This window comes from Phyllostomus hastatus, unplaced genomic scaffold (assembly GCF_019186645.2).
Source record: "Phyllostomus hastatus isolate PE091 unplaced genomic scaffold, TTU_PhHast_1.1 phas_contig_148, whole genome shotgun sequence".
In the NCBI taxonomy this organism is placed as follows: Eukaryota; Metazoa; Chordata; class Mammalia; order Chiroptera; family Phyllostomidae; genus Phyllostomus; species Phyllostomus hastatus.
In genome coordinates this window covers 12,082,564-12,108,755 of record NW_025333607.1, presented here as the reverse complement: position 1 = coordinate 12,108,755, position 26,192 = coordinate 12,082,564, and the positions used below count along the sequence as shown (strand labels likewise).

The 26,192-nt window shown below is 57.8% G+C and overlaps 1 protein-coding gene across 2 annotated transcripts in view; it reads left to right on the top strand.

Moving 5' to 3' along the window:
• STUM (stum, mechanosensory transduction mediator homolog) overlaps nucleotides 1-13,537 on the top strand; it is a 47,692-nt gene extending 34,155 nt beyond the window's left edge. Inside the window, exons 2-4 of one of the 2 annotated variants that reach the window (XM_045818078.1) lie at nucleotides 5,642-5,821; nucleotides 8,095-8,103; nucleotides 9,404-13,537. In XM_045818078.1, coding sequence (XP_045674034.1) covers nucleotides 5,642-5,821; nucleotides 8,095-8,103; nucleotides 9,404-9,438 — 224 coding nt within the window. In that variant the 3' untranslated portion in view covers nucleotides 9,439-13,537. The remainder of the gene's footprint in view (nucleotides 1-5,641; nucleotides 5,822-8,094; nucleotides 8,104-9,403) is intronic. The other variant, XM_045818088.1, reaches the window with a different exon arrangement.
• Nucleotides 13,538-26,192: the final 12,655 nt, after the last annotated feature.

Sequence of the window (26,192 nt, the reverse complement as noted above, 5' to 3'; positions counted from 1 at the left end):
GGGGTCGTGTGCTCCCTGAACGCTTGGGAGCCGGCGTGCCGATGGGCTGGCGGGGCCTCAGCGGGGTGGGACCGCCATCAGGTGTGCTGTTGGGAGTGGTGGAAGCAGTTCCCAGACCCCTCGTGCCACTGGTCCGGGACATACGGGTCGAAGGCACCGGAGGATTGGTTTGGAAGAACTCTGAGGTTGGGCAGGATGACGAAAACACTAGACCCATGTTTCGCTTTGCACTGCTCTCTCTCTCGGTTTTACACGTCTGCCCCCTCTCTGCCAGCTCCCCGCCGGCCAGGATGCCCTGGGTCCACAGAACACTTTCTGAACGAGGATGCAGGGGTTCTCGCGGGGCTCCGCGGCCTTGAAGCCTACACTGACTGCCCTGGGCTCACACAGATCCCCTTCAGCCTCTAAGACGCACACGCTCCCACTCACGGTGGCCTGGGCGCCTTGTCCTCACTCTCTGCTCCTGAATTCCTTAGCCAAAAAAGTAGACAGTGCCTTCTCTCAGCATTGCATGCAAACATGCTGTGTCCGAAGCCTCCTCCCCTTCTGGCCCCGCTGCTTAAGGAATCAGAACTCGAGGCGCAGCTGCTGCAGAAGGAGCTCACCGAGCCCTGTTGAGAACTGAGACCTTCTTCTCTCTGGCTTGCTTAGCTAACTCTCAAACTCTTTTGATTCTTTCTCCCTAAGCCTTTTGTCCACAGTTGCTTGTGAACTTACAGTCACTTCTCTGGCCTTCCCATTTCCAGTCGAGATAATTGCACAATGATGAAAAGATGATGAACGCTCCTTCTGAATTGGAATCTTGGCATGGTGGGACCTAGCAAGGTGCATTTTTAGCACAGCCTCCTCTGCTTTCTGTGCCCCCCTAAGGTGTGAGAATTGTAGCTTCCTAGGCTGAGTCTGACCCTGAGTGTGGTCTCCCTCTCATCATCACGTCCTGGCTCTGAGCTAGACAGCAGCTGGCCAAGGGACCTCTTTTGCAGAGTGTGGCTTGGCCTTCCATGTCAGCTGCGAAGTCCTTCCGTTACATTTCCTCCCTGTCCCTGAAGCTCACCTTTCAAGGCTGTGCTGGTAAGAAGGCTCTGCTCAGCCCCGCACCCCATGGAGGACTGACAGAGGGCATCCAGGCGTCAGTCACGGCCATGCACACGCGGCACACATCTTAATGACTGCAGAGCCAGCTGCAGGTGGCATCTGGCTCTGACGTGACATGCTGGCCCCCGTCCCAGGGGAGTACTCTTTATCCAGAGCAGCTGCTTCAGCAGACAGACAGCTCTGCCCTCCTCCCTGCAAGTTCCAGGAAACCTGAGTCTCCCTTTCCAACACGGTGCCTTCCACAGCTCCCGCGTGACCCGTGCCAAAGGCTACACCTGCTGGGACCCCTGAAGGGCATTTCCAGCCCCCAGGCTTGTCTGCCCCCCCGTTCCGATGTGAGGCTGCACCAGCCCACTTCTGGCTGCTTCTCTCCCAGTGCCCGCCAGAAGCAGGATGGGGGGCAGGAGCCAGGCTGGGGGCGCTCTCCCCGGGGACCTTTTGTAACTTCCAGGACAGGAGTGGACAGAGGCTTCCCCATCCCCACTGCCTGCGTCTGGGGCCTGGGCGCTGAGCCCCTTGGGGAAGCCAGGGACCTCAGCAGCGATGGTGGCCAGAGGGGCCTGTGGTTGTTGCAAAGCCAGCTGCTGTCTTTGCTGTGAATCTCCATGCGGTAGGGGTGGGGGTGGGGGTCCTCCTCAGGCCTTTCTTCCTCAGGATCACAGGAGGACCCAGACACACACTGAGCACGTGTCCCTGCCGCGGTTCTAGGTGCCGTAACACACTGACGTCGGTGGCTGACGACACAGTTCACTTTCCTGTGCGCCAGTTGGTGTTGGCCGGGCCTGGATGCACCCAGCAGCTCCATGCTCCGGGCCCGGCCCCCTGCCTGGGCCACAGAGGACCAGCCGCCCGCCTCAGCACCGAGTCACGTGGGAGACAGATGTGGTCGGAGGGAGGGAGAGGCCCGGGATCGTGGGCTCGTTTCCTACAGGTTGCGTGGTTTTCTGGCTCTGGCTCCGAGAGGCCAACCTCTCCCCTGTCTCAGGATTCCCTCACCTGATTGCGTATTAGAATCAGCTGGGGCAGTGCTTCTTTTATTTCTAAATAAGCGATTCCCTGGGCCCGTCCCTGGGCTTTTGGTGGTCTGGAGGCGGGGCCCTGGAAGTGGCATTTTGAAAACCTCAGTCTCAGATTGCTGATGCCCGCACCAGTTCGGAGGACGCTGTAGACCTCCCACCCCTCCCCTTCTCATCTTAATAAGACCCTGGACGTCCACTCATCCCTTATCTGCTCACGTCCTTAGACCCCCTCCCTGCAGCTCCTCCTCAGCCCATAAACGAGCCTCAGTTTCCTCCAGGAACTTTTGGGAAGCGAGGTGCTCGCCACACCCTGGAGTCCACACCTCATCCCCTCCTCTAGCCTCTGACGTCTGCTCCCACCAGTCCTTCCCTTGGCCCACCGCTCATGGCCTCACCAGACCTGTGATTCCACCCCGTCCCTCCCCGCCACCTCTCAGCACGTGACCCTGACCGCCACCTCCTCTTCCAAGAGGAGGCTCTCCTCTCCTGGGTCTGGACACGTCCCTCTCCTCCCTGATTCGTCCCCTCAGCCCCCTCTGTAGTCACTTTCTTCACTCACCCTGAGACCTTGATGTCCCCCAGGGTCTGCCCTTGATCTTGCCTTGAGTTCCGTGCCCTCCTGGGGTGACTTCCACAACCGTCATGACCCCTCCCGAGTCCCCGTCCCCAGCTCGTCTCCACGGCCTCTCCAGGTTTCCCACCTGGTTCATGGCTCCACCCACACCACGTGGCACGAAAACCACTCCTATTCTGTGCTCCTGTCGCCTCTTTCCCTCCTGTCACGCCACTGGTGGCTGCTCCTGGGGACGTGACCTCCTCTTCCTCCGTGGGGCCCTTCCCACTGCCTCCCCACAGCCATGACTCACTTCCCACCGTGTCGCCTCCCACGGGGACTTCTGCACTGTCTCTCCTCCCAGCCTCTGCCTCACCCCGTCCGCCCATCCTCCCCTTGGCGGGGGGCGGGGTCCCAGCATTGGTTCTAAAACTCAGACCTGGCTGCGCGATTCCCTGTCGAAACCCTTCGCGGTGGCCTCCAGTTTCCTGGAAGAGGAAGCCTGGCTCGTGGGTCCCCCTCCCGTCTGACCCCGCCCACCTCCACCTCATTCTTTTACTTTACGGGTCGTTGTTTTTAAAACCAAGCATGCGCTAGCTTTGTTTTTCATCAGTGTGTCCAGCTGCCCTTGGCCACTCAGTCCCCTGTCACCCTCTGAGCTCCCAGAGGACGTACACTCTGGGGTGACCCCGGGCTGCCCTTTCCCCCCACTGCCCTGGGTCATTTCCCGTCAGCTTTCCATCCCTCTCCCCCCACCAGTCACTTAAGCTTCTGCGAAGCCTTTTCTGATACAACCAAACGGAATTTCTCACTGTCCCCTTTGCGACCCCGTGTCCCGCCAGCACGGGAGCTCTGGGGCGGGGGTGGGTCAGGCCCCCACCGCCTGTCTGAACTCTGTGTTCCCAGGCCCCAGCACGGGCAGGTGCTCGGCTCTCATGGAGCTGATCAGAACGCACCCGTAGCTGTTGGGGAGGGCTCTGCGTTATCGGGCAGGACTCGTTTAAAACCATGAACATCTGCATGTGAACATGTGCTAGAATCGTTTAAAAAATGTCCTGCCGAATTGATTAAAACGATGTTTTGATCTTATAAATCCATGCACTTAATCCCTACCTTCTACGGTGTATGTTACTTTGGCCAAAGGGCCCAATTACCGTCGTTTCCGAATGAGTGAAATAATGTGTCCAAATTAATGATAATTAATAAATTCTTTAATAATACTGAAGGTATCTAAATCAAGGCAGCTGCAGGCAGTCTAGGTACATATCATACAAGTCAGCGTACACGCCGTGTGCTCATATTTTCACACACGTCTCAGAGTGCTCATGAGTGTGAGCACATGGGTGGAAGAGAGAGTAGGGACCCAGAGGCCCTGCCACACCACCAGGGAGCTAAGGCTGTCTCTTCTTTCCCATAACACGTGGGCCAGCCCATTCTTGCCCAGCAGACAAGCCTAGGTCTTTGCTAACGCCACTCACAGAGCCCTGCACGTCCACGGAGGAGTGGGCTCCCTTGGCCTTCCTGTCCCCGTGGCAAGTGGGCAGAAGCATGAATAGGCCCACCGGCCTCTAACCAGTTCGGCGATGCTGGCGAGAGTCTGTCTTTTGACAGGGGATGGACTAGATGATCTTCTCACTCCAAGAGTTCAGGAACTGAGTTTCCTTTAAAAAGAAAAGTTTTTAAAATGTATTTTTAGAGAGAGGGTAAAGGATAGAGAAAGAGAGGGAGAGAAACATCAATGTGTGGTTGCCTCTTGAGCGCCCCCTACTGGGGACCTGGCCCACAACCCAGGCACGTGCCCTGACTGGGAATCGAACCGGTGACCATTGGGTTTGCAGACTGGCACTCAATCCACTGAATCACACCAGCCAGACCAAATTTCCGATTCTTTTGGGTATATACCCAGAATTGGAATTTCTGTATTACATGGTACTTCTATTTTTAATTTTTTGAGGAAACACCATACTGTTTCCCACAGAAGCTATACCAACTTCTTTAAAACGTTTTAGTGCAAGGGTGCAACATCCTAGACCGAGAAGAGCTCAGGCTGGTAAACTCGATGGACCGGGTTTAAATCTGGGCTGCGCTGTGTGGGCAAGTCATCGAGCCTGTCTGCGCCTTGGTTTTCCCATCTGCAAAATGGGGTCACTAACGACCACCTCCGACGGCGGGAAGCCTTGGAGGGGCCGCGGGGGGAGAGGGGGCAGCACACTGTGGGTGTGTGGCTAGCGGCGTCTGTGCTGTTTGGTGTAACATTTCCCCCACGTGCTCTTGTTCACCTCACACCATCTTTCCACCTCCGCAGGGCTCTCTGTCCTAACGGAGTCAGCTCGGGTTCATCTCCCAACCCACGTGCGTGACGTGCCAGCCGAGGCACAGGATGGTGGCGCGCACTTCCTGATCGTCCCCAAGTGCCCTGTTTCTTCCTTGTCTTCTACGGAGCCCTGGGTCCACGACCCCATCAGCTCTCAGCTGCTGCCCTGTCTGAGTCCGTCTTTCTCAGACACTGGCAGCCCAGCCAACACCCTGCCGACAAACTCCTTCTCTTAACTAAACCCTGCTTCCGTCGTGTTTCCCTCCTGCTCAGACTCTGTCAGAGCTCAGTTCCCTGTAGGGTGGGGAAGCCCCTTACCCTGGCTCGCAAAGCCCTCCATAGATGCCCTCCCCCTCCCCCACGTCACCACCCCTGCCCCAGGCTCCCCTGCCCTGCTCCTTGATGGCAGGGACCATCGTCATGTCGTCTGTGTTCCCCCAAAGGCACCTTTGGCGCCGTGCTGTGCCTCCTCCAGGTGGTTCATTGGCCTCTAGTGTGGGGACAAGAGGTGGGCCAGGGCCTGCGTGGGAAGTTGCTGGGCACAGGCTGCGTCTCTCCAAGCTCCCAGAGAGTGTGCAGCTGGGCCCCTGGTGGCGACTCGCCCACGTGCCCCTGTAGCTCCCATCACCCTAACGTGGCTGTCCCCTCCGCCACTCACAGGGACGTTCGTCTCGGCCTTTACCGTGCTGTGCGGAGCCCGCACCGACCTCCCGGACAGGCACGTGTGCTGCGTCTTCTGGCTGAACATCGCGGCGGCCCTCATCCAGATCCTCACGGCCATCGTCATGGTGGGCTGGATCATGAGCATCTTCTGGGGCATGGACATGGTCATCCTTGCCAGTGAGTAGCCACTAGTGCTGCGCCTGCTTGTGGGGCTGGGGCCGGGATGAGGGGGGTGGAGCTGGGGGAGGGGTGGGGGCCAGAATGGCCTGGGCGTTTGTGATCCTGCAGGGCGTGGGCACCTGGCAGGCAGACTCGCTGGTCCTGCTCCACCTCCACCCCCGAGGGCTCACCTGTGTCCTCCTCACTCGTGTCTGTGGCTGCCCGGCGGAGGGGACCTTCCCTGCACACCCAGCCGCTATGCCTGCTGGGACTCCTGAGTGCAGACGGGCAGAGACTGAGCCAGAGAGTGCGCGTGAGAGAGGGAGGGAGCCCCTGTCAGCTCAGACACATCAGGCACCGCGTCTGTCAAGGAAACAGGCCAGCCGACAGCACCAGGTAGCGTGGCCCAGGGGGCTCAGGGCCCCTGTGCCTACCACTCCCTGTCCCTCCCTCGTGCACTTTCCAGAAAGAAGGGAAAGTCCACTTAGTATATGGACTAGTTTCGGTGTAGTTTCTCCTTCTTTCAAACCGAGCTCTTTGTCCACGGATGCGGAGGCCTTACTGCCTAGCTGGTATTGCGTGGACTGTTGCCAACCGCTCCACACAAACTTGAGTCAGACACAGGACTATTTTGTGAAAGGGCTTAACCTTTCGGAATCAAGTTGACCAAAGACGACTTGATGAACGACTTTAAAATAACCCAGCGGTGCACGGCCCCTGTGCCCCACGCACGTCCCTGCATTCCGTCCACATCACCAGGCCACGGTGCCCACTGACGGGGCCACGTCTCCGCAGGCGTTAGTCCTTCTCCACCCCCCACGGTCCGCCCGGCGTCCTACACCCAACAAAACCTTTCTGGGTGCAATCGTCACTGCCGAAGGTGAGGTGTGCCAGGCAAGAACAGTAGAGGCCAGAGGGGAAACCCGGGGTTCCGGGGCCCTGGAATGATCCAGAATGATCTGTAGCTGATTAGTCTGGGTTCAGGATCCTGTGAGCATCCAAGATGAGGGGACACACAGGACCAGGAAGGCCTTGGGTCAGTGACGGATCGAGTCACGAGCCAGAGGAACCGCAGGTGCCAGGGCCTGAGGAGGCCTGCAGAGCTGGTGGGCTGGTTGGATGGGCCGCCGGGAAGGTCTTGGGAGCAGAGGTAGGGGAGGAGGGGGGTCTGATGGATGGCCAGAGTGTCCCTGAGTCAGAGCCTTCCCCGTGGGTCGGAGTCAGTGCCATGGATGTCCTCCCACCGGCTCCAGGGCTGCTGTCTTTATGTCACACTCTCTGGGACACCGTTTGGGGGACGGACGTGGGGGCTGCACGAGAAGATCCGTCATGCTTCGCTGCTACCCACTCACCTTGCCCGCCGGCCACCAGACTGGCTCGCCCGGCTCAGCACCAAGGGGTGTTTGCACTTCTTCCAAAGAGTGAACCCGCCTCAAAGGAAGAATACTTGCCACCCTTGCGATGGTGCCACGGGCGTGGACGGCTCCGGGCGACAGTGGTGTGTGTGTCCCAGGGTGGCTGCCTTGGAGGGAATGGCCACAGTCAGCTTGTCTCTCCTGGCAGATGGCTGGACAGGGCCCCTTCCTATAAAAACGAAGGGAACTTTTCAGGTGTAGCCACGCAGGGTGATTTTCAGCGTGCATTGTCGAGGGTGTCATCCACGAACATACCATCGTGGGGGAAAAGCTCAAGAGGGGAATCAGAGAAATATAGATCAAGGTAGAAGTTAAAATCAGGAGCGTGCAAGCACACTACTGTGCTTGCACAGTAGTAACAGTGCAGTGCACAGCCTGTCTCGATCATGGGTCAATAAACACTTGGTAGTTTTCCAACACCTTCTTTCCACTGCCAGGCACATGGCAGGCATTACTAATCGATTGTGACGCTTTCTGCCCAGCAGTCTCAGGACAGGGCTTCAGGCGGTCACCGCCAATTGATCCAAGGTGCCTGCAAGACAAATTCCGTTTGCCACCCCTGGGCCTGGGCCGTTCCCAAAGCTTTAGATGCTACAGATGCGGCTCCGGTGTGTGCAAGGCGGGACTCCTGGGGAGGGGCCACGGTCGCTGTGGGTGCACACACCCGCGGGGCTCACCGCTGGCCGCAGGGCTGGTCACTGTGAGCCCTGAGCACCTCTGTTCCGTCTCCCCGCACCCCCCCCCAGTCCTCCGGCATCCTCCCTTTTTGTATTTCAGGCAGCCCCTCTGTCCTCTGTTTTCAGACTCGTTTCTCTTTTTCTTTTTCTTTCTCTTCTCTTCCTCACGTGCTGCCTCACACCCTGCGCGGCTCCCAAGTTTCCCAAGGTGAGTCTGCTGAGGGTGGCCCAGCCTCGGGCCTGGGCGGCCTGGGCGCCCCACCCCCACCCCACTGCCGCACCCACCCCCTCTCTCAGTTAGTTGACTGGTTTCTATTTTTAGCTTTTTATTTTGGAAAGTTTTTCAGCATAAACAAACATGGAGGGCTTGGCCTGAGCGGGTCTCTAAAAAGCCCCAATTCAACAGCTGCCGAGTCTCAGCCACTCTTGTCTCACCCAGGACTCCCCGCATCTCACCCCAGCCCAGCACTGGGTTATTGGTGCCGAAAATTGATGGAGAATCTGATAAGTAAAGAGAAAAAAAAAGTTAAGTCACTGAAGCTCCTTTTTGGGTTAAGGTACCAGCTAGTAGGAGAAAACCACTCAAAATTCCAGACCTTAATTTTACCCTTGAATATCTCAGTAGGTATCTTTTCTTTTTAAGATGTTATTTATTTATTTTTAGGGAGAGGGGAAGGGAAGGAGAAAGAGAGGGAGAGAAACATCAATGTGTGGTTGCCTCTCGAGCGCCCCCTACTGGGCACCTGGCCCGCAACCTACGCATGTGCCCTGACTGGGAATTGAACCAGCGACCCTTTGGTTTTCAGTCTGGTGCTCAATCCACTGAGCCACACCAGCCAAGGCATAGTTTTTTTTTGTTTTTTTTGTTTTTTGTTTTTTAAAACAACCATAGTGCCCTTTCATGCCCAAATAAATTAGCAATAATTCTCTAATACCCATAGTGGTCTGTTTTCCCAATGGCCTTGTAATTATCACCAATGTTTTAAAGGCTCGACAGCCTCAGTCACCATTGCCTGTGTCATCGCCGTCCAGCTGTGACTGGACGAGCGCACACGTGGTCGCTCCCTGCTATATGCAGTCTTCCTCCTGTCTTCCTTCTTCCTCTCTGTCCACACGTCCCAGCTGCCCATCACCTGGGGCGGCCTGTTGGGCCCCTTCTTCCCAGGCAGGGCATTGGGAAGTCTAGCCAGGCCAGTCTGGTGGGGCCACTTGTGTGCAGGCGTGTGGCTTCAGGGCGTGTTGATATAACCTTCCAACCCCCACCACCCACACCCTCCTCTCCTGCATCCCCAGTAGCCCCCGGCTCCACAGTTCTCCACCCATCCTTCTGATTTCCATCAAAAATCGGTGCCCTTGGGGAGAGTGGGACCCGGACTGTAGGAACGATTTCCCTGTCTGTGTGAGCAAGGTCTCCTGAACAGATCCCAGTCTGGGGGTGGCCAGGGTTCCTGGAGCAACCCCGAAGGAAGCGGGTGTCTCACCATCTCTCCTCCGCTTCTCCCTCACAGGCTACAAGGAGCAGGGCATCCCACAGCAGCTGTGAGCCCGGCCAGCCGCCAGGAGACCAGGCCGCCCCGCGAGGGCCCCGTCCGGCAGCGGCGGGCACAAGGACCTTGCGTGTTGTCTTCTGCTGTTCCCTGGGCTTGGAGTGGACAGGGAGGGATTTGAAGATACACTTTACTCTGGAAATGCACCTGCTTTTCTCAGCAGGCTCTGAGGGCTGCCAGCCCCTCCCTGCTGCATCCGGAAAGCCCCGTGCGCTCGGGCCCCCTGAGCCTCTCCAGGGGAGTGGGGAGCGGCAATAGAGTGGCTGGAACGTCCCTGTTCCCTCCCACCCCACCCCCTGCTTTGCATCCTCCACTGCAAGGGCACACCTGAGCGGTGGGGCCAGGTAGCAGTGGCCCCGTCTGGGTGAGCAGGGGCTCACCAAGGAGCAGGACTGCGGTGGACACTTCCTCTGGGTCCCCAGCCCCTGCCAGAGTGGGTCCCTGGAGGCAGCTCTAGGGGGGCAGTGAGAATGGATGGAGTCCAGTCTGGAGGGGCAAGGCCTGCTGTGCCCTCAGCTTTGGTGGCGGGGGACACAGATCCCCAGAGATGTGACCCAGCCCTGCCCTCCCTTATCGAATCCCCCACTTCCTTGTCACTGAAACTCCCAGGCCTGGGGGTGTTGGACCTTTGTTTCCCCGAGTCTATGGGTGTCCCTGGGGCTACCTCCTGGAATCCCGGTCTTACCTAGAAAGGCCAAGCCGTCTCTGCGTGGGCCCTGCCTGGCCGCCCTCCACAGCTCCCTGAACACCGTTTCTGGCCCACAATCTGTTTTCTGGAGTCCCTGGGATGGGTGGGTCTCTGAGGTCAGAGATGCTGGGTCTGAGAAAGAGAACAGCAGGCGTGCGCCCCACATTTCCCAACACCCCACCATCTGGAACAGCGCTCCACCGTCCAGCACGTGACCCAGGGGTGCCTCCAGTTGCAAAGGGGCCCCGGGTCCCTTTGGGACACCTCGGCGATTGTTACAGGCAGACCCCACGGGGGGCAGGAACCAGCCGGAGTCCTCCGGGGGACTGCAGGTCACGTGTCGATCTGAAATGTGGAGGGGGAGCTCCAAAATGACAGCGACAAGGCGGACATCTCCACGTCTGGTTTCGTTTTCTGTCTCACGCAGGAATCGCTAAGATGCGAAGCAGGCTCCAGGCCAAGTGCCCCACCCACTGGGCTTCGTGCCCCTCTCTGAGGGGCTGCTCCTGGGGGCCAGGGCTGGAGAAGGGACCTGTCTGCCCATTTTCTTCCCATGCTGGACAGGGCCCCTGGCTCCATCGGGGGCCCCGTTGGGGGCCGGTGTTTGCATAGTCTCTGTTCTTAGGCCCCCAGCTGGGGACCCGTGCACTGGGCTTTCTAATTACAGTCCTGCCGGGGAAGCAGGCCTGGGGGGCCCTGGGACCTGGACAGCTTTCTGGCATCCCCCCGGCCGCTCGCCCATCCCTGCGCCCTGGTTCGGGGCAGGGTCTCCACTCCTGGCCTGACCTTAGCTGCCCGTCACCCCTTAGCTTTGATGAGCATCTCCTGGAGGCTGCAGGGGGCTGGGTCGCCCTTTCGGAACACCTGGCACGTCTTTGTACCCTCCCCCCTCCTCCCTTCCTGACACCCGCCCAGCCTTTGCTGCTGCTTTCACGTTGGGGAGCCGCTGCATTTTCAAGGCAAGGAACCAGGTTTGGTTTGATCAGAAAGCCAGAGCCTTTCTCCAGGCCGAGAAGACAGCCGGCGCCTGAGCTCGGAGCCTCCCCTGGAATCAGATAGAACCCCCTCAGCTGATGGAATGACAGTGCAAGGGCCCAGCCACTCCTCCACAGCCGCCAGCCCACAGCCCTCCCCCCAGCAGCTCCCCGAGTTTGCGTGGCCCCCTGGAGCGATGACAGGTCCCCGGGGAGGGAGGGCACCCCCACCGTGGGAGGAGAGGGTGCTGTTCTCCTGGCTGGGACTGGGGGTGGCTGCTGAGAGGGTAGAGAACAGATAGTGACTTATGTCGCATGTTTAGTGACACAAGCCAGACAGAGGTGGGAATTTTTTTTTTGAGTGACAGGTGTCACCATGAGTCCCAGTGTGGAACGGCTTAATGTGGGGGTCTGCGTACTTGGAAGGACGTCCCCAAACTTGGGAAGACATGAGGCTCAGGAGGAAGCCCCTCTGCAGGCTGCTGCCGTGTGGAAGAGACCGAGACCAGGAGGACCCGCTGGTCTGGGACAGCGAGCCCATGTGGACTGGCACGTGTGTGGAATTGGCTCAAATAGCGTCAACTCATCAGCCCGCAGTCTCTCCATTCGATAAGGAGCCGTGGCTAGTGCGCTCCCAGCGGTCGGGGCGACCAGAATTCGTTGATTGAACCCCCGCCAGCTGAAAACGAGCGCTTGATTGACACCTAACCCTCTGGGGACAGAGCTGGGCTTGACTCAATGGCACAGCGAGAAGGGGAAGGTCCAGAAGTCATGGGGCATGTTTCAGCATCGGCCTTCCGTCCATCAGAATCCCCCAGGACATCCCCTGGCCATGGGGGTTTGGGGGGCCCCAGGGGTGCAGAGAGCTTCACAGTAAAGGAGACGATAATCCCAGGATTGGAGCGGCAGTTCCCTGCGGCCGGAGTGCAGCCCTGGAGTAAGAAAGAGCCGCCTGGGGGTTGGGGGATGTCCTGTGGGCGTGGAGGCTGTGGGGCTGGAGCGTAAGCTCTAGGTCTGCTTCCGAGCCAGGACTCCCGGCTTGGACAGCAGGAGGCGGATGGCTCCTTCCTGGTCCTGTCACCCCCATCCCCCCCGCTGCCCTAACCCTGCCTGCCCTGCGCTGGGGGCTGCGGGTGGGGCCTCCGCTTGGATGCCCTTGAGGGGAGGGAAGGAAGAGACACGGAGCAAGAAGCCCTCTTCTGTGGCCCAGACCACGTGTCAGCCTCAGTGCCAAGGGCAGTCTCCGAACGCTGGGGCCGCTGCAGCACAGCGTGGAGCATTTGGTCTCCGGCGACTGCCCAGGCAGGGTGGGTTTGTGAGGGTCTCTCGGCTGTGCCTGGACCCAGCTCCCCCTGGGCCCCTGGGCCCCAGCTGGGGGTGGGGCGGGGCCGTCTGACCCTGGGCCCAGAGTCTGGGCCCCAGCAGCTCCCGGGCCACCGCAGGCTTTAGGGACACTGGTTGTTTCTATCTGTTAGCGATGATGTTGGCAAGGGAAGCCTCCAGCACTGTGTAAACTGCTCGGGTGTTGCACTTAGATGCAAATGAACCAGTGGGTGGTTTCAGGCCCTGTTCACTGTTGTTACTATTCCTCCCTGTCGTGGGTCTATTCCGAGGGCTTTCCGCAGAGGGGCTGGGTGGGGAGGAGCCCTTTTACAGCGCCCACACTGCACTGACCCTCCCAGAGACCACGACCTCGTGTGGGGTGGGGGGCTCCAGGCTCGGGGAACAGTTCAAAGAGGACGCTGACCGTATGCTGTGTGCCTCCCCCCGCCCTCCCGGAACCCGGGCCGAGGCTGAGCAGCAGCAGGCCTTCCCCTGCGGCCTCCCGGCCTGCGTTTTGGCCTTCAGCGAGCACTCAGTGTAAGCACTCAGTGTGGGCTCCCGTGTGGGCCAAGCAGGGCCTGGGCACGGCCCCGGCGCAGCCGATCAAAGATACCACTTTCCTGGAGAGCATCCCGGTCCCCAGGTTTCCGGGTGAAACAGCAAGATGCACAGAGGTAGACGAGGGGACAGCCTGTCCCCGAGGACTGGCTGGACCCTTCCCTGCAAAGAGGAGGGGCCAGGATGTCAGGGAGGTGGGACCGAGGTGGCCTGAGCACCGGGCGGGCATCCCTCGGGGTCCTGTGTGTCTGCCGGTTTTCTTCCTGTTGGGTTCTCAGAGCTTCAGAAGGTTCATGGGGGTCCCAGAGGGGCGGACGCTCATGCTCAGAATCCACCTAAGTCCCATGAGATAGGCTGGGCCCCTCTGGTGACAGCTGGGGGGGCCCCAACCAGCGTGACCCCGGACGCTCCCCACGACCTGCACGGGAGTTCCAGACTCAGTGCTGTTCGTCCCTTCTGCTGCTTCCTGCCTCCGTTTTACCTTCTGTGGGTGGGGAACAAGGAGGGGCCTGGGCAGCCATTGTTTTCCCCAGGTCTGTAGGAGCGAGGGGCTGGGAGGGGGCCGATGGGGGGGGGGAGGGAGGGGGGACGGGGACCGGGAGCAGCTGTCCTCTCCCGCACAGGCCTCCTGGGCTCAGGCTGGCAGCCCTGCCGCGGGGACTCTTTCTAGCGACACAGAAACATTGGCGCCCAGTTCCGCTCGCCCCTCCTGTCCCTGCCCCTGCCTCACTCGGGTCCCACTTGTATGCGTCTGAGCTCCTGGGACAAGGTATCTCTCGCTTTGATTTTGCTGGGACTCTCTGTCCCCAGCCCCACTCCCTCCCTCCTGCCTGGATTTGCCAAAACGCCAGCCACCCCAGCTGGTCCGGACTCCACAGTACCCCTCACCGCACTTTCACCTTTAAATGGGCAGAAGCACAGACACACACTCACACACTCACACGTGCACACTCACACGTGCACACTCCGCAGCCCTTCTGAGTGCGGCCGGGTGAGGGCCGGACAGGGTCTGTCGGGAGGTTCAGGACTGGGGCTTCACATCCCCTAAGGGGGCCCGAGTCCCCCCCACCCCCACCCGGGACCCATCTTCTTCCAGCCCGGCCTCCGGCTGGTGGCACTGTTTGCGTCTGTCACTCCCACCCAGGGCCCCAGACTTGCACAGTGTCCCCTCTCCAGGGCACCTGGTCTTGGATCTCTTCTTCCCCGGGCCCCACCGGGTGGGGCTCACCCCCCACACCCCACCTTGGCCTTTGGTGGGAGGCGGGTCTGCTCAGAGAACAGGGGGACGGTGGTTGTTTTCTGGGCTCTTCCTGAGCTGCAGACAAGCCTCTCCTCCGAGGCCCCTTTCTGCTCCCGCACCCCTCCCGCCTGCCCCAGTACGGGAACCAGTGGGGCGGGGTCTTGTCCACAGGCTCTCTGGTTAGTGCTGGGCCCGTGCTCCGAGGGGGCGAGGGCGGTGTTGCTGTAACGGCCCAGGCACCCCGTGGGGGCCCTCGGCCGGCCACGTTCGCAGGCTGAGCTCCATGCTGTTGTACATGGTGCCCGTGTTGTCGCTGTCGTTGTTTTTTAAACAACACACATAAGAACAAGACCGGTTCTGTGCATACATGGATGCGTGTTGTGTCGTGACCGTCTGTGTTGGGGTCTCAGTGTTTGCTGTTACGTGAATCACTGTACATGCCTACTGTTCTCTGACAAGGCTGTGCGCTCTGGTCCCCCATGGCTTCCTTGACTCAGTCCTACCCAGACCTCCTGGGAGCGGACCCACCCCACCGCCAGCTCTCCCCGGGATCCAACCCAGCCAGGCGGCTTTTCCGGCCCATCCCAATGACTGGAGCCTTTTGGGGTCCAAGAGAGGGAGAAACCTCCCGTGTCCAGGGCCCAGGGGAGCTTTCAGACCTGCCCGGGTTCAAACCTCACAGCCTGGACCCGGGCTGCCTACAGCTTAGCTCTCCCAGAGTCCTCAGGACCAAGCCCTGGCAGACTCGCCGCTGCTACCGGGGCCTCCACGGCGCCCCACGGGCGCTCAGCAGGGTTCCAGCTTCTTCTGCATTCTGCCTGCTTTGAAATCCATAACTCAAGCACTGGTACTGTACGTGTAATAAAAAACACCATGTGCGACAACAGAAACCCTTGTACATACCTCCGTACCTCCATGTACATATCTCTATCCACACACGCATTCCCGTTATAAATATATAAAGCATGGCATCTCTGGCATTCCAAGTTTGTGTTTTCTTTTCTTTTCTTTTTAAATCCTGGAAATACGGTTTTGGAAACCTTTTCTTCCTTTCCCCCTTTTCTATGTAATAAACTGTGACCTTTCGGGCGGCTGCTCCAATCTCTGTGTCCTCTCGTCCTTGTAACTGAACAGACCCCTGACTGGTTCCTAACGGACTCCCTCCCCCTCTCTCGGCAGCATTTCCTATCTCTGTCTTTCCCATCAGGGACATTGCCTGTCCCCACAGTGGGCCTCGCCCCCATTCAGATCATCTCCACATCCCGCTTCTCCTGGGGCGCTGGTACAAGTTACTCCTCCGGAAACTCGCACATTTGCTTGAACATCGGGTCCCGGGGCGGGTTTAGCAGGACAAAGTGCACAGAGGAAACTCGTTTCCTTGTCTTGATTGCTTGACGGGCTGACGAGGCCAGTGTGTGCATTGCACAGATCTGCCGAAGTCTCCCGCGTACTCGAGAAGCCGGGTGGGAGTGATTAGGAGAACTTACAACTAGCTGTTCGGCTCCAACAGGGGACTGGCTGGACTGAGGTTCCCGTGGAGGGAACTGGAAGGGCACAGCTCGGGGCCCAGCCAACGCCCTCCTTAACGATTGGGCGGAGGCGAGACAGCTTGTCCAATCTGTGGACGGAGGGAACTAAACACTTGAGGACACACTAGGATTCAAAAAGCTCCTGACAGGCAGAGGCAATCTAATGAGAGGAAATCTAATAACCGGATCTCACAGTTAAATGAAACAGCAGTGCTTGGGAGGAAGAGCCCTCCACGATTCTCCCCACACCCGGGGAGTTATGGGACAGGCCGCTCCGTGTCCATCAGCGCCGAGAGGTGATTGACAGGGCATTTGATTTCGGATGCATCGGGAGCGGCGGGCTGGGGTCTCGAACGAGGCCGTGTCTGCAGCCTTGTGTTCAGCTCTGGGTGCTCTGGGGGTCAAGTCTCACACCCCAAGGGAAAGGCCCTGCTTCCTGCTGCTTTCTCACCTCAGCCCAGGACCCGTGGGGGCTGGCCTTCCTGGCCCACTACCTGGCAGTGTCCTGGTCTGTCTGCTGAGAGATGCTGCTGTCTCAAGGGCCTTGATGTGCCCCTGGTCAAAGAGCGAATCACTTCAAAGGGCGGCCTTTCAGTGAGATTGCACGCTCAACCACAGGGACCCTTTCAAGGCCCCAGAAGTGGCATCTGCGCCAAGGGTTGACTTTAGTCACTGCTGAAGCCAGGACTCAAAGCCCAAGACAGCATAATGAGCCCAGGCTGTCTCAAGGCCGCCCGCCACTGCAGGGTGCATTTCTTGATTTTGCGCCTCTTCCCAACTCCCTGTGCTCACATTATGCCAGAGGATTCTTTCTGCAGAGGAGTCTGGCTCCAGAGGGGCTGGCGGAAAGGCTCAGCGGGAGGTGGAGACAGCCTTGCTCTGGAGTCCTGTCCCGGGAAGGGAAGGACCCTCAGGCACACCGTCTCTCCTCTCCCAGCCCCCTGTTTGCTTGTCCTCAGGAAAGGCGACCTGGTGGAGCCAGCCAGTGCCTCTCTCCTGCAGGGTGATGCACAGTGTCCTCCCTGCTGCCGAAGAGCTTGCTTTGGACCTGGAGGGAAGGGGCCATGATGAATTCGAAAGCACCCGCTCCCCAGAGCTCCCCCCAGGCTCTGGGAGATGTGGGTGCTTGCCTGAGGCCAGTCACAGGGAGGGACACGGGAGCATGCACGGGGTCGGGAGGGCGTGGGGTGGGGAGCCAGGGTGGGGTTTGTGGTGGACCCATTCTGCAGGAGGGCGGCTGTCGGAGACGCGGAGCACACACCTGGGCAGAGAGGGCTCCCGGAGCAAGCGCTCAGCCGGGACGTGCTGTAGTTACCAGTGAGAGGAATTCAGCTTGAGTCGGCCCAGGGAAAGGGAGAAGGACCGAAGGGCGGGGAGAGGAAGGGAAGGAGGAGGGAGGGAAGGGAGGACCGGTGTGCTGAGGAAGCAGCAAGCCTGGGAAGCTCCATGGACAGCACGCCTCCCCCCCTGCAGCCACAGGACTGTCCCTCCATCCCAGGGAGCCCACACTCCGTGAGATGCTGAAATGGAAAGCTTCCAAAGTGGAGGGTGCCTGCCAGCGACTCATGAGACCTCTCAGTGACCTAACTCAGGAATTACTGAGATGGTCACCTGGCTGATAGCAGAAGGAGAAGCGGAGAACCTCAAAAAAAAAAAAAAAAAAAAAGGAGACAGCAATGGCTGGTCACGTGGATGGGGTCATGTTCCAGGCTCAGAGGCAACAGTGTGTCCTGGGCTGAGAAACCCCTGTGCCCACCCACGTTCAGGTTTCTGGGAGACACAGCTTTGCAGCAGCTCCTGTGGCCTGTGGCCCGTGGCCCGAATGTCCTTGTGATACACCTGGAGACCTGAGTGGCCCCTGGTCTATGCCTTCTCCGCCCACCGTCAGCGGAGAGGAGTTCAGGCCCCGGGGAGGGACAGGCTCTGTGGAAAGTGATTAGAGCAGGAGCCTGCAGCTGTGTCTCAAGTCTGAGCAGTGGATATTTATATTTTTGCCCAAAATAGCTCCATTTTAAAAACAACTCTAGAAAGCAAAGAAACTTTTCAAACGTGGAATGTCAGCGGTGGGGGAAATAAGCTCTTTCCAAACACTTAGAAGTTGTGCCCGTCTCCTGAGGTTCCAGGATGGGAGGGGAGCCCAGAAGTCTGGGACGGGGAGGGGGCGTGGAATTCGCCTCCACCGTTGGCTTCTGGGAAACTTGAAACACATCCGAGTCTTCTGAAGAAGTTGAAGTGGTGAGGTACGGATTTTTATGACAAAGAAATCAGCGTTGTTGCTCTGAGCCTCCTGTCACCCTGCAGGCCCGTGTCCCCGGAGTCCGCACCTGCTCCCCCCCCCCCCCACAGTGGAACACAGCCCTCCTCCGCTCCCCCATCGAGCGCTCCCTGGCTCCCCAGGCCCATCTCAGGTCCACCAGGGCGATCTGGTTCGCTCTGCTCTCCACCCTGTTACGATCTGGTTCGCTCTGCTCTCCACCCTGTTACGCAGGCGGCTTCTGCCCCTACTCAATCCACGTGATTCTGGGGGCACCTGCCAATCACAGAAGCGCCCCGCCCCCTTATCGCAGCCAGGCCAATCGCAGGGTCCCCTTGCGGAGCTAACCTGCAGCTGTGGCAACTTTCCTGCGATCTTTCCAAGGGGACCTGGCTGTTTTCCTCCTTGGCCCGGAGGCTGCAGTGCAGAAGCCTGAAGCTACCCCAGGACCAAGTTCCCACCTCACGGGCACAGGAGGGTGGCCTGAGACAGGGGCACGTGGAGGAAGCGGAGATGAGAGGTGGAGGGAGAATGTCGCTCCCGTCATCCCCAGGGCCACTGCTGGCCTGGCCGAGCCCGGGTTCAAGTGCACAAGCCCTCGGTGCTGCTCCTTCCATCCTTGTCTCCTCGCTGTCCGCACACCTGTTCGAGAGGCGCTTCTCTCACTGGCAGCAAGAAAAAACCCTGAATGTTTGCTCCCAAAGCCTCCTCTGACTTCCCGTCTTCACTGTTTTTCCAGCCAGGGACAATAGTGGCCAAGTACTGAGTTCTGCAAAGTGCCAGACGCAGACCAGATCTTTAGTCTGTGACGCACGTACACACACGCACAGACATGCACACACACATGCACACACACGAGTGCACGCCAGGCCTGGACATGTGTGCCATTGCTTTCCACAGGTGACAAGTGACGGAGCTGGCGCTTACCTGTGACCAGTGTTCATTCCTTCCAGCCCCATCCTCCCACCAGCCCACTCTCCCGGACCTCTCCTGTCTCAGACGGTACCGGAGAACAGCATTTAAAGAAAAACATGTTGCTGTATACGTGCTCAATGATTTCAGTTAAAACTGCTTTGAATACAAAAAGTTCCCCAAAAGGTTAACATACATGCTCCTTTTCTCTTCCCATCAACCCTGGGCGAGGCAGAGCCTTCGAGACCCTTGGCGAGGCGCCTCCCGCGTGCTGGGACTCGGCTGGTCCATGAGGGGCCAGTGAAGGGAAACGGAGCCCGAAGTCTCCATGCCGCCACGTAAGCCCCTCCCTTCTGAGTCCTCGAGAACACTGGACCTGAGGCTGGCATTCTGACTCGGGTTCTCGGCTCAGCCAGGGTCCTCTGTCCGGCCTGCACAGTGCTCCACATGCAAGACCAATGGCCCAAGTCACTTCACAGAAGGAACAAGGTTTCTCAGACACGATGTTCTCCCCCAAACAGTGCCATCTCCTATCGTGTTTTTATTCTCCGTGTGCCGCCCCTGGCTGTGTGCCAGGCAAATTCACTGCGTGGGAAAGTGCGATTAGAAGCAACGAGTTGCCGACTGATACGAAGCACACCTGTATATGGGCCCCCTCGGCCCACCCCCACCTTCTACCTAAAGTGGGAACTATTTCATGCAGAATCCTCCTGTGCCTAGCATACAAGCAGCCTTTCTTGCCACTGGCTTCCTGCCTATCTGAAAGGCTGGTTACTCAGCTCTACCAAGAAGCGCAAGCCAGCAGGCCTAGGAGCTCCCAAAATTTCATCTGGACCCGAAAGGTGCTAGACAGAGAGCAAACAGATGAACCGCCAAGTTTCAGGAAGGGGTGGTGACACTCTGGTGACCTGGCAAGGATTTCCAAAATGGCTCGCGATTTCACAGAAAGCATTTCACGTATGGGCCTTGTTCTTTGTGGTGAGGCCCAAGAGGCATTGTCCAACGTGGCTGTACGGCAGCCTGGAGTCCCGGGGCCCCAGGTCACGGGATCGGGGCGGGGGTGAGTCTGGAAACATCGCGGAGGGGGGAAATGCCGTGCTCGCCAAGGTGCACGGTGTGGGCACAGATGTGGCTGCAGATTGCCGGGCTCACCTGCTGGCCCCGCCTGGAGGGCCAGCTGCGGAAGACCACCCAGGGTGTGGGGCCTGCCGCACGCCGGGGGGGCTTTAATCGCATCTGTAACATACCTTCACGGCCACACCGGGCTGACACAGGGCACCGACCGTGATGCTTGGTTTCCGTAAACACTAACCGTGTTTAAGGATTCTTAATTAACACGCATCACGCCTCCTGGGGCTGATCCAGAGCGGACGGAGGGTGAATGGTGACGTGCAAGAAAGCGATGCGGGAGGGAATCACTCCCAGGCACTGAGAGTGGCTGTGGCTGGTTTTTCTCTTCTCCATGTTCCAGGCTTGTAACATTCATTTTGGGGGTCAGTTGATTTTTTAAAAAAAGATTTCATTTATTTATTTTTAGAGGGGAAGGGAGGGAGAAAGAGAGGGAGAGAAACATCAGTGTGTGGTTGCCTCTCATGTGCTCCCTACTGGGGACCTGGCTGGCAACCTAGGCGTGTGCCCTGACTGGGAACTGAACCAGGACCCCATTCGTTGATTTGCAGGCCCACGCTCAGTCCACTGAGCCACACCAGCCAGGGCTCAATTGATTTTTTTTAGTTAGGTTTTTTGAGGAGCGATTGACACATGGTAAAATACACCCTTTAGAGTTCTGTACGCAGTCCCGTGTACAACTTGTCAAACACACACAGCTGTAGACCCAGTACCACGAAGATGACGTGGAAGATGTCCTTCAGACCAACGAGTTCCCTGGCTTCCCTCTGTATTCAAACCACATTGTGTGTGTGTGTGGGGGGGGGTGTTATCCCTGTGGGGTGTAAGACTGGTTCCAAATTTGAAAGTTAATCAGTGCAATTCATCCTATCAACAGGCCAAAGATGTAGCTGGGCTGGGAAAAGTCACGAAAGGAAGGGAACTCTTTCCCTCGGCATTCCTGGGGGGCAGGCAGGGGAGGAGGCTCGCTGAGCAAGGGGGCTTCCAGACCTGTAAGTTAAATGACCTTCTTACTGAGACTTCCAGCCAAGATGGAGGCATAGGTAGACACACTGTGCCTTCTTGAACAACCAAAAGAAGGACGACAACAACAGTTTAAAAACAAAAAACAACCAGAACTGATAGAAAATTGAACTGTATGGAAGTCCGACAACCAAGGAGTTAAGGAAGACATATTCATCCACACCGGTAGGAGGCAGGCAGCCGGGTGGAGAGGACCTGTGGCAAGGCGGCGGCTGGTGGAACAGGCAGACCCACATTTCTGTGTGGGTAAGCCAGGAGGAACAACTGGGGAGTGAGACAGACCATGCAGCCCAGGGCCCCAGCTTGGGAAAATAAAGCCTCAAACCTCTGATTGAAAACACCTGTGGGGGTTGAGGCAGTGGCGGGAGAAACTCCCAGCCTCACATGAGAGTCTGTTGGAGACACCCACAGGGTCCTAGAACTCACCCACCCGGGAATCAGCACCAGAAGGGCCCACTTTGCTTGTGGGCAGCGGGGGAAGTGACTGAAAGACAGGCGAGAACTATTCCCTCTCGGACCCCTCTCCCACATGCAGCATCACACTGCAGCAACCTGAGTTGCCCCGCCTTGGTGAACACCTAAGGCTCCACCCCTTATACGTAACAGGTGCGCCCAGACAAAGACATACGGACCAGATGAAAGCACAGGTGAAAGCTCCAGAAAAAATACAACTCAGCAATGAAGAGGTAGCCAACCTATCAGATGCACAGTTCAAAACACTGGTAACCAGGATGCTCCCAGAATTGGTTGAATATGGTCACAAATTAGAAGAAAAAATGAAGGCTATGCTAAGTGAAATAAAGGAAAATGTACAGGGAACCAACAGTGACGGGTAGGAAACTGGGACTCAAATGAACGGTTTGGAGCAGAAGGAAGGAAGAAACATTCAACCAGAACAGAATGAAGAAACAAGAATTCAAAAAAACGAGGAGAGGCTTAGGAACCTCTGGGACAACTTTAAACATTCCAACATCCGAGTCATAGGGGTGCCAGGAGGAGAAGAGGAAGAGCAAGAAATTGAAAACTTATTTGAACAAATAATGAAGGAGAACTTCCCTGATCTGGCAAAGGAAATAGACTTCCAGGAAGTCCAGGAAGCTCAGAGTCCCAAAGAAGTTGGACCCAAGAAGGAACACACCAAGGCACATCATAATTACATTACTCAAGATTAAAATGAAGGAGAGAATTCTAGAAGCAGCAAGAGATAAGGGGACAGTCACCTACAAAGGAGTTCCCACCAGACTGTCAGCTGATTTCTCAGAAGAGACCTTACAGGCAAGAAGGGGCTGGAAAGAAGTATTCCAAGTCATGAAAGGCAAGGACCTACATCCAAGATTGCTCTATCCAGCAAAGCTTTCATTTAGAATGGAAGGGCAGATAAAGTGCTTCTCAGATAAGGTCAAGTGAAAGGAGTTCATCATCATCAAGCCCTTATTTTATGAAATGTCAAAGGGACTTATCTAAGAAAAAGAAGATAAAGAATATGAACAGTAAAAAGGCAGCAAACTCACAGTTATCAACAACCACACCTAAAACAAAAACAAAAACAAACCAAGCAAACAACTAGAACAGGAACAGAACCACAGAAATGGACATCACATGGAGGGTTATCAGCAGGGGAATGGGAGGGGGAGAGAGGGGGAAAAGGTACAGAGAATAAGTAGCATAGATGGTAGGTAGAAAATAGACAAGGGGAGGGTAAGAATAGTATAGGAAATGTAGAAGCCAAAGAACTTACATGTATGACCCATGGACATGAACTAAAGGGGGGGATGTAGGTGGGGGAAATGTAGGTGGGAGGGGGTATGCAGGGCAGAGGCAAATAAAGGGGGGGAATGGAACAACGGTAATAGCATAATCAATAAAATATATTTTTAAAAAATGACCTTACCTACCTTGTTTCAGTACCTTGTAATGCACATGACTGTCCAGAAGGGGGCAGCCTCCCCTGACAGGGTTCCCTATCTCTTGCTTTCTCTCCAGCGGGTGTTCTCAGAAGGCAAGACAAAACTAGGCATTTTTTTTCCCCATGGAAATTAAACAGGGCTGCTGGCGACAGCAAATTGTCTCAGCCTGATACCGTGTGCCCATGATTTGCAGAAACTATTTTTAAAATAACCCAAATACATGTCGCCCCACAGAAAACCACAGACATTAGCATTGCACCCCACCCCCACCTTCACACCCCAAAACTGCTTTACTCATTCACAAGGTTGGGAGAAGTTAGGGGAGGGGAGGCGGAGTTGGAGACAGTCTGTGATGTTTAGTTAGCAAGAGGGGGCACTGTGAGGGGCTGAATGGTTGTGTTTCCCACCCCCACGGCCCCCATGTCCATGTTGAAGCCCTGCCCCCCCAAAGTGATGGTGTTTGCAGATGGGGCCTGTGAGGGCCTGAGAAAGGTTAAGGGAGGTCATAAAGATGGGGCCCTAACTGGGTTGGGCTGGTGCCTTTAGGAGACAAAGGGAAGACACCAGGGTCTCTCTCTCTCTCTCTCTCTGTGGTGGGGGCGGGGGGGAGGACACCATGAGGAAGTGGCCATCTGAGAGCCAGAAAGAGGGTCTCCCCAGAGACCAAACCTGGCCAGAGCTCAGTCTCACGCTTCCGGCCCCCCGAGCTGTGAGAAACAAATTTCTGCTGTGTGAGCCACCGGCCTGTGGTCTGTTGTGAAGGCAGCCCAGGCGACCGGAGACAGGCACCTATCGGGGAAGCACTTCCCTTTTCTGTGTTATTGTTGTTTGCATCACAGCGAACTCGTGTTTTTGCTGGTTGAAAAGCACCTGCAAGCCCTCCCATCTTGCTCAAGGGTGACATTCCTCCTCTCTCTTCTCGGCTGGGCATCTGGCATTCCCTTCTTCACTCCTCGGCTGAATTTGTCACCTCAGGCCTGCCCCGGGGGAGGGGGGGGCGCACTAAATGCCCGGAGCAGGCCACAGCTGTCACAGCACAGAGGGAAAAACGACAGGCACGCCGTTTCTGGGTGTTTGCGAGCACCGGGGTGCGTTTTCCGTTTTTCTGTGGAAGGGTATGGGAGCCAGCCTGCGAGCTGGCGAGTGAACTGGGTTCTGCAGGCTGTTGCGGGGCGGGGGCGGGGGCGGGAGGGGAAGAGTGCATCTGGGTGTCTGCGAGTCACCCGACTCTGAGGGAACAGAGGCCTGCGTGGGCTGCACTTCCCTGCAGGGTCACACGGAGCCAAGAACACATTGTGCCAGAGAGCTCCGGATCCACGGTCCCCACCCCACCCCCGCGCCCCCGCACTGGCTGTTGGGTGTTGGGGGCCAGAGTCAAGGCCGGGGCTCTGCAGCTCAGCCCCAGCCCCAGCCCCAGCCCCAGCCCCAGCCCCAGCAGAGGGCCGTGTTTGGGATCGCCACCCCCAGGGCCTGGTCAGGTTTCCGGTAACCAAAAACAAGACTCATGGCTTCACAACAGGCTGTCCCAATGATCCCGGGAGGCGGCCGTGTGCCTAGCCCCATCCTGCTCTTAGAAGACTCAGTCATCCAGGGTCTGGAAAGATCTTGGGCCTTGGTTCAGAGCTTGGGGTGGTTGCTTACCAGCTGTGTGATCTTAGGTACATCACTCACCCTCTCTGTGCCTCTGCTTTCTTACATACCAAATGGGGCTAACGAAGTTCACCCAACGAAGTTTTTATAAGGATGAAACTCCCTAGCCTTAAGTCACCTGGTGTGGGGGCTGGCAGGTCGTAATTCTTCATCAGCGGTTGCCATAATTGTAAAGCAGAGGTCGGGGCACTTTTCTATAAAAGGCCGGAGAGTAAATGTGTCAGGCCTTGCAGCTGGTGGCCCCTGGCAACTCCTCTCCTCTGCTATTTTAGTCGAAAGCAGCCACAGAAATGAGTGTGGTTGCTCCCAGTAAAGCTCTATTTAAAACCCAGGTGGGCCCTAGTTCTAAGGTGGTGCCTGTTCAGAAAGCTGGACGGTTCAGGGAGGGGAAAGAGGGGGGCAGAGGTGCTGGGGGGATTGTTGGAGGCTTGAAGCATTGTCAGCTGGGCGAGTGGGCCCAGAAGGCTGGGCAGGGGAGCCTAGGCAAGCACAAGGGGCCGTGTTTAATGAGCAGGGGGCTGCACACGGTTGGGGGCGACCGCAAAGCCCAGGGTCAAGGGGGGGCACCCACAGAGGAGAGGACTGTGAGGTGCAGAGGGAGTGAGGCTCGCCCAGTGAAGGAAGCGTTTGCGAAGGGTCTCTGCTGGTTGGTCACCGGCAGTGACACAGTCTGCGTAGCCACAGAGAAGGGACAGCAGCAGGACAAGATGGCGGGAGCCCACACCAAGCGGGAGCGGTCCTCCTGCCTAGGACGGGGCGCCTATGCACCCAACTGCTGTGGCCACCGAGGGCGCCCAGCCACCCCAGCCGACCAGCACTTACTAAGCATCTGTCACACATGCGGCACTGGGAGACGCTGCAGAAACAAGTTACAGGGTCCAGCCCTCGCCTTTGGGGACAACATCCCCGTGGAGGAGATGGACCCCAAGTCCCACAGGTGGCCTCGAACACCGAGAAGGCATGTGACAGGTAGATGAGACGGGACGCTGGAGCAGAGTGGCTGGGGGGGGCCTTGCTCTGGCTGGAAGGTGGGGAGGGGGTCAGAGACCTTTTCACAGCAGCAGCATCTGAGCCATGGCCTAAGGGATGGTAACTGCTCAGGTCCCCAGTGAGCCGTCTGAGAGGTGGCTTGTCTCCTGCTGCTTTGTTGGGGGGGGCAACCCTAAGTGGACGTGAGGGGCAGGGCCTGGGAGCCCTGATGCAAGGACAGTGACCCAAGGCGGACCCACCAAGTGCAGCTGGCGGCTCGACCTCACAGGACCGTCCTCTGCAAAGACAGGGAGGCTGCATCCACCTGTGGGCTGGGAAAGGAGGGCCAGACCGATCATCCCGTTCCTGTCTGCCACTGGTGCCGGGTGAGATCCTGGGCTTTCACACCCCCAGACGCCCCGGCCACACAGGCATGAGCCTGGGTGGGTCCAGGGTGAGCCTGGTGGGACCCACAGAGCCAGCTGCCGGGACAGCGACAGGAGTAAGACACAGGGGGGAGAATCTGAAGTTCCCACCGCACCTTACTGGGTGCGTGGCAACCGGAGGGGCAAACCCTGGCAGGAGGGACAGACAG